Source organism: Oncorhynchus nerka, linkage group LG15, assembly GCF_034236695.1.
Source record: "Oncorhynchus nerka isolate Pitt River linkage group LG15, Oner_Uvic_2.0, whole genome shotgun sequence".
Classification (NCBI taxonomy): domain Eukaryota; kingdom Metazoa; phylum Chordata; class Actinopteri; order Salmoniformes; family Salmonidae; genus Oncorhynchus; species Oncorhynchus nerka.
In genome coordinates this window covers 38,318,031-38,328,267 of record NC_088410.1, presented here as the reverse complement: position 1 = coordinate 38,328,267, position 10,237 = coordinate 38,318,031, and the positions used below count along the sequence as shown (strand labels likewise).

Here is a 10,237-nt window from a genome sequence, read left to right as displayed (position 1 = left end):
CTGAAGCAAGGATATGCATATTCTTGATACCATTTGAAAGGAAACACTTTGACGTTTGTGAAAATGTGAAAGTAATGTAGGAGAATATAACACATTAGATCTGGAAAAAGATAATACGTGCGTTTTTCCTCCCATCATCTTGAAATGCAAGAGAAAGGCCAAAATGTAATATTTCAGGTTAGGCACAATTTAGATTTTGGCCACTAGGTGGCAGCAGTGTAGGTGCAAAGTTTGAGACGGATTCAATGAACCGTTGCATTTCTGTTCAAAATGTTGCATCAAGACTGCTCAAATGTGCCTAATTGGTTTCTTAATACATTTTCAAGTTCATAACTATGCACTCTCCTCAAGGAAAGCAAGAGAAGCAGAGTGGGCAGTGGGACCATTCAGCATTATGAGCATGGACGAGGGAGCTGAACAGGGCGGGAATAAAGTTGGAGAAAGCTGAACTTTATTAAAATCCTCTACGATATTTTTTTATTTCACCTTTATTTAACCAGGTAGGCCAGATGAGAACAAGCTCTCATTTACATCTGCGACCTGGCCAAGAAAAAGCAAAGCAGTGTGACAAAAACAACACCACAGAGTTACACACAAACAACCGTACAGTCAATAACACAAAATAAAAATCTATGTACAGCGTGTGCAAATGTAGATGAGTAGGGAGGTAAGACGATAAATAGGTCATAGAGGTGACATAATTCAAATTTAGCATTAACACTGGAGTGATATATGTGCAGATGATGATGTGCAAGTAGAGATACTGGGGTGCAAAAGAGCAATAGGATAAATAACAATATGGGGATGAGGTAGTTGGGCGTGCTAGTTACAGATTGGCTGTGTACAGGTACAGTGACCAGTAAACTGCTCTGATAGCTGATGCTTAAAGTTAGAGATGGAGAAATAAGATTCCAGCTTCAGTGATTTTTGCAATTCGTTCTAGTCATTGGCAGCAGAGAACTGGAAGGAAAGGCAGCCAAAGGAAGTGTTGATGACCAGTGAAATATACCTGCTGGACCACGTATAACAACACCAGCATAGGATCGGTACATCCGAACATCACACCTGCGGGACAGGTACAGGATGGCAACAACAACTGCCCGAGTTACACCAGGAATGCACAATCCCTCCATCAGTGCTCAGACTGTCCACAATAGGCTGAGAGAGGCTGGACTGAGGTCTTTTAGGCCTGTTGTAAGGAAGGTCCTCACCAGCGTTTATCGTCTAAGGAATGAGCGTTACACTGAGGCCTGTACTCTGGAGTGGAATCGAATTGGAGGTGGAGGGTCCATCATGGTCTGGGGCGGTGTGTTACAGCATCATCAGACTGAGCTTGTTGTCATTGCAGGCAATCTCAACGCTGTGCATTACAGGGAAGAGATCCTCCTCCCTCATGTGGTACCCTTCCTGCCGGCTCATCCTGACATGACCCTCCAGCATGACAATGCCACCAGCCATATTGCTCGTTCTGTGCGTGATTTCCTGCAAGACAGGAATGTCAGTGTTCTGCCATGGCCAACGAACAGCCCGGATCTCAATCCCATTGAGCACGTCTGGGACCTGTTAGATCGGAGGGTGAGGGCTAGGGCCATTCCCCCCAGAAATGTCTGGGAACTTGCAGGTGCCTTGGTGGAAGAGTGGGGTAACATCTCACAGCAAGAACGGGCAAATCTGTTGCAGTCCATGAGGAGATGAACTGCAGTACTTAATGCAGCTGGTGGCCACACCAGATGCTGTTACTTTTGACCGCCCCCCCCTTTGTTCAGGGACACATTATTCAATTTATGTTAGTCACGTGTCTGTGGAACTTGTTCAGTTTGTCTCCGTTGTTGAATCTTATGTTCATACAAATATTTACACATGTTAAGTTTGCTGAAAATAAAGTTGATAGTGAGAGGACGTTTCTTTTTTTGCTGAGTTTATATAAAACACAGGAAATCAAGTTCACTGCACTGGGCCTTTAAGCTCATTCTTGAAGTGCATACTGTACCTTCACACAAGTATATCCTCAAGATACTTTTGAAACAGTGTTATATCATTGATAAATGTCATTTTGGTTGTTTGGTTTATTTCAGACCTATCCTCCATCATCACCTCCACCCTTCATAAGGCCAGATATCGCTGTGGTCCTCCACCTGACCCAACAACCTTCTACGCACATGGAATAGGGAAGTAAAGAGTAACGTCAGTGAGTCTAGAGGCCTGGCCGGTGTGAAGGGTGAGAGTAACAAACGAGTGAGACTGAGGCTTTACTTGCGCTGGTGGTCTGCACTAAATAGAGGTTGTCCTTTCCTACCGGTCAAAGATCCATGTAGCAGACATGAACATACTGAGCCAGGAACAGAAGATCAGCCCCGGTACGGAACATCTTGCCGTCTCCAACAGACCAGCTCAAAGTCCTGTGGTCCAGGGCAGACCAACAGCGGAGCCCCAAGACCGGCACAGAGGGTTTGCTTGGCTTTGGGCGTAAGGCCACCTCCCAGTTGACCCCATCAAATCTGTAAGATTCCTGTTCATATCCCGTCTATAAACATTAGTGGAATACACAGACCCCTGGCCCATTTCGCATGCTGAGTTGGTTGCGTGGCAATGGTAGACGAGTGATAGGTAAAGTGACATGGTCAAAGATTGATTGTCATCTTACACAGGTCATCTGGGATCAGACACTAAATAGATGGGAGGATAGGAGCGCACCGCAGTCAGGGGCTGGCATTTTAAAATCAGAGCAGTCATTGTATTTTAATTGTGAGCATGTACACTTGTTCCGATTGCAATTTAAAAACAATGATATCCCATTTTACAGAGGATGTACACCCCGTCACCAATGGGAGAAACAGACTGTGGGTCCTCCCAAGGGTGTCAATAATATTAGCATGTACACTGAATGACACGACTAAGTTAATGCCACAACTTAACTTCTCATTCCACATCAGCCAATCATGGCTCTGCCTGGTGTTCTCACCCCCCCAGCTGCTTGTGCTAGTTACACCATTTAGCTCTGATGGAACAGCCTGGGAATACCCAATTAAAATGTTGTTATCCATGTTTAAAATGCTGGGCACTTAAGTATACAATATGTGCATGTTATGTAGTAAATTCAGTGTGGTGTAGACCACCGGAACCTCCATTTTAAAATGATTTAATTCCTCTTTTGTACTGGAAGCATCAAGCTTTATGCTTACCAAAAACCACCCAATTTGACACCACATTTTGTAATAAAGTTTATTTACAGGTTGTAGAACAAGGAAGTGCCTGTACTTATGTACACTTGTGAAATTGTGAAGGACTACAGTACACATACAAAAAGACATACAGGACACAAGAACATTTAAAAGTTGAAAGTGCTTTGGTTCTCAGGAATTTGGAAGGCGTAGCCGTCAGTTGTGATTTCTGGAGCAACAGACTCGTCCTCCTCATCCTGAAAGCAAGACAGATGGTGTCAACCAGAATAGTTTTAAAATTGGCAGAGTATCATGGCAGTTTCACTCAAAAGAGCTGTTCTCTACCAATAACACCTGAAGCTTGGGGAATAAAACCCAGCTCATGGTCAATGTCTCCTTTTGATAACAATCAGCCGCTTCACCCATGAATGGACCTGAGACAAGCTAAAGAGGACATAAGTGTATTTGGACTTAGTCATTGCTTGGTGAAGGTCTCACCTCGCCAGAGAAGTACTTCTCGATGAGGTTGAGAGAGGCCTTGTAGACCATCTCGTTCTCGTGAGACTGCAGCGCCTCAATCTTGTCCAGGCCACCACACTCCTCGATAATCTCGCACAGCTTCTCCACCTCGCCGATCTTCTCTCCTGCCTAAGACGTTTAAGTAATGGTTTTTACACACGCGCGAATCCACGGTACCCATTTCTAATTTTAAAATCAATAAACATAACATGTACATTCAAAATTTTAAACCAATGCTAAAACATGAATGTCTCAACAACCGGGCTATAGAAGTTACTTGGAGTGGTAGCTCCCATGCATAAATCGCAGAGATTAATATTTGCCGGTCAATCAAAACCCACAGATCAGCACGGTCCAGCTGTCTCTAGGAACCACTCGGCAAACTGTCAGTGTTATAGGGTGCTCATTAACCATAATGTGTTACTGATAGAATTCTGGGTTGTAAGAGGGACATCTTGACCTTCATAATGAGTGTCATCACTTAAGCTCTACCCATTGGTTCTTCTAACAGACCAGAGATGAACTTACCAGGAAGATGTTGGTTATGGCATCCAGAATGACCAGGATGGTCTTGCTGTCCTTGGCAGAGAGCAGGTTGAGCAGGGGCTCCAGCACATTGGCCTGGACCAAATAGATCACCTGATCCACTGTCCCCCCGCTGGTGTAGTTGGTGATGGCCCACACCGCCTCCTTCTGGGTCTTGTAGTCTCCCTGGTTGAAGAAAGACAAATGAGGCAAGGTCATAGAGCTAGCTAGGAGACTCATCTTTGTATTTGTGCCATTGTAGTGTCTATGACAGCACTATCAACACCATTGAGGCCATATCAATTTTGGAGTAGTCAATTTCCTTCATGATTGGCTGATCACTCCTGATGTCCCAGTTGGACTCCAACAGGTTAACCAGGAGAGATCAGCCAGTGAAGTCCCAACAGTTGAGTACATTCATATGGCACTGCCCATGCTAACAACATTTTGGCCACTAGAGGCCGCTATCAATCTCTATGGGCAGGGCTCACGTCATGCAAAGACTCATTCACGGGTTGCATTTCTGCTGTTGGCACCCTCAGACAAGGAGTGCAAATGTTTGTGGAGCAGCACAACAGAAACCAGGCATAAGATCAGTAGGCATGAAACTGAGGAAAACAGTCGAACGGGGGAGGTCAAATCTGGGGCTGCATGTAGCAGTCTAGGTCCTAAAGGGACAAATTAATCTAGTTGATCAGCCCTCGATGCACAATAGCCCCTGAATGGTTTGCCCCCTAATGAAGAACCCTTGTCGTACCTTTCTGAGGATGTCCACCAGCAATGGAACGAGGCCGGCGTTGAGGACTTCCTGGATCTGGGTGTCCTTGCCAGCCGTGACGTTGGACAGGGTCCAGGCCGCCTCTTTTTGGATGTTGGACTTGTGGTGGCGGAGCAGCGCGGGGAACATTGCCAGAGCGCCTGAGTTCAGCACACACTGCGTCTGCTCATCTGTGCCAGTCACAATGTTGCCCAGCGACCGCAGAGAGGGAGTCTGGGAAAAGGGGAATTTAAAAATAAAGGGGAGGGGGGGGAGGGGTCAGGATTTGGATGCAAGCTACACAGTTGACTCATGTCTGTGATAACAGGCTTTCCTCACTAACTTGGAATGTCTCAACAACCGGGCTAAGGAAGTTACTTGGAGTGGTAGCTCCCATGCATAAATCACAGATGTTAATATTTGCCCGTCAATCAAACCCCACAGTTCAGCAGTCTCTAGGAACCACAAAGCAGACCACTGTACAGGTGCAATCAAAAATGTAAAGCCTAGTAACCGTGGAAAAGGGACGTACCACGATGGTGAGCTCCCCGGAGCCGAGCAGCTGGACGAGGCGGGGTACCAGGCCGGCCTGCACCACTACTTCGATGCGCTCGTTAGGGCCGTCCGTCAGGTAGGACACGGCCCAGCAGGTGTCGGCCAGCACCTCCTTGTCATCGTGGTGGAGCAGGCGCACCAGCGTGGGCAGCAACAGCTGCACGGCCGCCAATGGCGGGGCAGGGTTCTTGTTTCGACAGAGGTTAGACAGGGTCCATGTCACATTCCTAAGGTAACCAGACTGGAAGGAGCAGGGAGATGTTGTTAGAGATCAATGTGCCACACCGTTACCAGCTATATTTAGATTTATTGGAGGCATCAAATTGAGGTAATGAGCAAAGATGAAGATGAGAAAGCTAAAGCAGTCAACTTTATTATAGCGCAACATCATAAATCAACCACACCTATTTTACAAGAACCACCAGGAAAAATAGCTGATGAGTGGAATTTTCCACAGCACTTGATAACAAATTCCACAACAACCCAGAGCTTTTAATCATTATATGTAAACTTACAGAAAACACAGACAGGTCAGGGACGGCCAGCAGAGTCAGGAGAGGCTCAATGGCGCCGTGTTTGATGACCAAGTCCCTGTAGGTGGAGCCATCACCTATGGATAAGGAGGAATCAGGCCATGTCAAAAATGTGGTCACAGAAGAACATTGACCTGGCATACAACCAGAGTAAGGAGGCTTATTACAAAAGGTATATTGAACTAACATATGTTCAAGTAGTAGTATTTTCAAAAGAGAAATGCTGATATAAATTGATATTGTTACCTGCCTGGTAGCAATATCAATCTTTATCAGCATTTCTGGTGTAACAAACATGAGGTTTCACACTAAAGTTGCACCGGCGTAAAAATGTTTGAAAGACACAGGGTTTGACAGGAACAGTTATTCCAACAAACACGGGAAAAGCTTTCAGATCACTCTTCCTGTACTATCAATGACAATGGCAACAGTCATGCCACAGTCACTTTCGATACAGGTGAAAGTGTGCCCTCTCATACCAGCGATGTTGCCCAGGGCCCAGACGGCCTGCTCGCTGATGTGGGGGTGCGGGGACATCACCAGGCTGATGAAGGCGGAGATGGCTCCTCCGTCCACCACTGCGGTGGTTTGGTCCGAGTTGCCAGATGCGATGTTGGTCAGGGCCCAGGCCGCCTCGAACTGTATGGGAGGACACTCAGCCAGGCCCAGGAAGCGGACAAAGTTTGAGATGAGCCCGGCGTCGATGATGCGATCAATGGGAGGGTGCCTCTCTCTGGACAGCAGCTTCCTGTGGTGGAAGAAGGCCGGGTCGAAAGTCTTGGTTAGGGGTGGACAAGGCCTACAGTCAGAACGGAAACAGTGATTACCCAACACCGGTTTCCAATGGAAAGCTTAGTGACTTACCTGGCTGCCTGGGTAGCCTGCACCTGATGATCTAGGCTTTGGCTATTTACACCAGCCACAATCTCCTCAACCGTCCAGTGCTGTGCAGGCTATGGAAACATGGCAGGATTACACATTAATTACATGACCTGGCACGCCATCTGTGGAGCATCTGCATGCGTGTCAATGGAAAAAAGTGACAGAATATAGGCACTAGCTAACAGGCCTCTGATCGAGTACAGGACAGAAAGGCACCAAATCAATCTATTGGGAAGAGGGGCATCTTTGGCTTGCTCACCCTTTGTTGATGGCCTGTACAAAGTCATAATCCAAAACTTGCCATTGCCCGTTTTAGTTTCAAATAAGGGTAGTTACAATATGGATACAAAATATTACCTGTGCATTTTGGTCCTTCTCTTGGAGTGGAGATGTAGGCTCATCTGGGCAGATACTGACGTTCCTTCTTTTGAGAAGCTGGTCATCTTTCTTTGCCTTTCGAAGTTCGACATTGACCTCGACTCTTCTGCGCCTCAATTCCTGCAGATGAACAGTCAAGTAAGCATGGTTCTAGACAAATGGGAATACTGTAAACTAGGTGTTAATGATTGACTAATCAATCAAGATATAGGCATCAATGGCGATATGAACTTACGTTGGTATCTTTGCCCTTGTTTTTGAATTGGGTGATACGATCGGCGTCGTTCGCAGTTGTCGACATTTTTTTCGTTACTTATTGAACAAGACGATGACTTCACTGTAGCGTTGATCACTAAGGTAATGGGGGGAAATTTAAATGTTAACTCTGTGCCGGTTTTAAATAAAATAACCAACGTTCTCCTAGCTAGCAAGACAGTTCCGCTTTCCTGCTGCCCCGCGAACTATTATCTGACGTAGACCACCATGTGGCCGGTTGAAACCGCTTAAATGTACCATTTAGTCATAACCAGTACACCAAAAAACCAGTCATAATGTAACACTATGTCAACGCATATAATTTATATCGAATGCACCCAGTAAATATAATATTTTAACCATTAAAATAAAGCAGAACTAACAAAAGTATAAGGACGGCACTCACCTTGTTCTTGTTCTTACTGGCAATGACGTCAAACGTGAGACTGACTTTAAATTTCCGGCTTTCTCGATCTGTGATTGGCCCATTCGAGTCAAAGCACCTCTTCATTGGCCCCTTTTTGAAAAATTCGGAAAGAGTCACTGGTGGTGATGCGCTGTTATCGCGAGACGATACTACAGTTTTTCACAAAGTGTGACTAAATTTGCCTGCGACATTTCGCAGAGCACAGTAGTTTGGTTAAACCTGGTAGCAAATATGTTCATCATGAAATAAAATATACCCATTCTATGGAACTTTTCATGCATTTGGCGTCATGTTTTCAATGTTATAAATTGTGCCTGTGCTAACTCGGAACGTGATGACCCAGTGGCCTAATGGATAAGGCATCAGCCTCCGGAGCTGGGGATTGTGGGTTCGAGTCCCATCTGGGTCGTATTTAGTTTCCGTTTTACGTGAAATGACATAGAACATAATAAATGATTGATAATAGCTACATGGATTATAAAACCGGATGAATGCACTCCGACAACAATTTGTCTCATATAAATGTGATTGCATTTGCAAACGTCACAACTAAGCTATGGAGCCTTGACCCACGAAAATGTACCATACAAATCAATCACATACATAGCATTAAGGTTTAATCACGACTTTAATACAAATGTTTGAAATGTGCATTACCACGAGCATCCAAGCGTCGCCTCACGGTTTGTAACATTGTGTCCAAAAGGGGGCAGTGGTTCTACGCGTTTGACTTTTACCGGTATAGGCTACACATTCACAGTGGCAAACAGAATTGTATTTATTTATTGAACCTTTATTTAACTAGGCAAGTCAGTTAATTAAGAACAAATTCTTATTTACAATGATGGCCTACCAAAAAGGCAAAAGGCCTCCTGCGGAGATGGGGGCCTGGGATTAAAAATACAAAATAAATACAATATAAATATAGGACAAAACACATCACAACAAGAGAGACAACATAGCACTACATAAAGAGAGACCTATAAGACAACAACATAGCAAGGCAGCAACACATGACAACACAACATGGTAGCAACACAACATGACAGCAGCACAAAACATGGTACAAACATTATTGGGCAGAAACAACAGCACAATGGTCAAGAAGGAAGAGACAACAATACATCACGCGAAGCAGCCACAACTGTCAGTAAGAGTGTCCATAATTGAGTCTTTGAATGAAGAGATTGCGATAAAGTTGACCAGTTTGAGTGTCTGTTCCAGCTCGTTCCAGTCGCTACCTGCAGCGAACTGAAATTAGGAGCGACCAAGGGATGTGTGCGCTTTGGGGACCTTTAACAGAATTTGTCTGACCGAACGAGTGTTGTATGTGGAGGATGAGGGCTGCAGTAGATATCTCAGATAGGGGGAGTGAGGCCTAAAAGGGTTTTTATAAATTACCAGTGGGTCTTGCGACGGGTATACAGAGATGACCAGGTTATAGATCATTATAGAGTGCAGTGATGTGTCCTATAAGGAGAATTGGTGGCAAATCTGATGGCCGAATGGTAAAGAACATCTAGCCGCTCGAGAGCACCCTTTACCTGCCGATCTATAAATTACGTCTTCGTAATCTAGCATGGGTAGGATGGTCATCTAAATCAGAGTTAGTTTGGCAGCTGGGGTGAAAGAGGAGCGGTTACAATAGAGGAAACCTAGTCTAGATTTAACTTTAGCCTGCAGCTTTGATATGTGCTGAGAGAAGGACAGTGCACCGTCTGTCCATACTCCCAAGTACTTGTTATGAGGTGACTACCTCAAACTCTAAACCCTCAGCGGTAGTAATCACACCTGTGGGGAGAGGGGCATTCTTCTTACCAAACCACATGACCTTTGTTTTGGAGGTGTTCAGAACAAGGTTAAGGGTAGGGAAAGCTTGTTGCGGACCTGCTCTCATTTCGGGCAGAGAGGAAGATGCGAAGCGAGAGGGATAATTGTGCCCAAAATCTGTCTTCTCCAGCAGGTGGCGTTTTTTTTTTCACTCACCAAGCGAGGAGTTTTTGTATGGAGATCAATGAGCGTGTCGAATTCGGTTACAAAAAATGTAATGTCCTTAATTGCTACGTGTGGATTATTTGATCGAATATACATTTCGTAATGATTGCGTTGTTACGAGTGTACTGATATAAGTAGGACACGTGACATCCCGGCAACTTTGAGAAAAAAACACTTTATATCGGAGTTGTGCCTGGTCGTCACTAGTTACTACAGCCACAACGTCTTAACACGGCAATTATTAAAATGT

The 10,237-nt window shown here is 45.1% G+C and overlaps 1 protein-coding gene and 4 non-coding genes across 5 annotated transcripts; 1 reads left to right on the top strand and 4 right to left on the bottom strand.

Annotated features, from left to right (window-relative positions):
* Positions 1-3,208: 3,208 nt before the first annotated feature.
* On the bottom strand, positions 3,209-8,048 carry LOC115103838 (importin subunit alpha-1-like). Its single transcript, XM_029624824.2, has 11 exons — positions 7,972-8,048; positions 7,546-7,662; positions 7,290-7,430; positions 6,915-7,003; positions 6,530-6,798; positions 6,033-6,127; positions 5,495-5,758; positions 4,963-5,196; positions 4,209-4,391; positions 3,660-3,809; positions 3,209-3,418 (listed from the first exon to the last, which is right to left on the bottom strand). The coding sequence occupies exons 2-11, from the start codon at positions 7,609-7,611 to the stop codon at positions 3,329-3,331; spliced, it is 1,581 nt and encodes a 526-aa protein (XP_029480684.1). The 5' UTR covers positions 7,612-7,662; positions 7,972-8,048; the 3' UTR covers positions 3,209-3,328.
* LOC115104457 (small nucleolar RNA SNORA84) lies at positions 3,926-4,060 on the bottom strand. Its single transcript, XR_003859760.1, has one exon. It is a non-coding gene; the product is annotated as a small nucleolar RNA SNORA84 (small nucleolar RNA).
* On the bottom strand, positions 5,309-5,433 carry LOC115104458 (small nucleolar RNA SNORA84). Its single transcript, XR_003859761.1, has one exon. It is a non-coding gene; the product is annotated as a small nucleolar RNA SNORA84 (small nucleolar RNA).
* On the bottom strand, positions 6,382-6,509 carry LOC115104443 (small nucleolar RNA SNORA71). The gene has a single exon (XR_003859746.1). It is a non-coding gene; the product is annotated as a small nucleolar RNA SNORA71 (small nucleolar RNA).
* A 280-nt stretch (positions 8,049-8,328) lies between the features above and the next one.
* On the top strand, positions 8,329-8,401 carry trnar-ccg (transfer RNA arginine (anticodon CCG)). The gene has a single exon. It is a non-coding gene; the product is annotated as a tRNA-Arg (tRNA).
* The last annotated feature ends 1,836 nt before the right edge of the window (positions 8,402-10,237 follow it).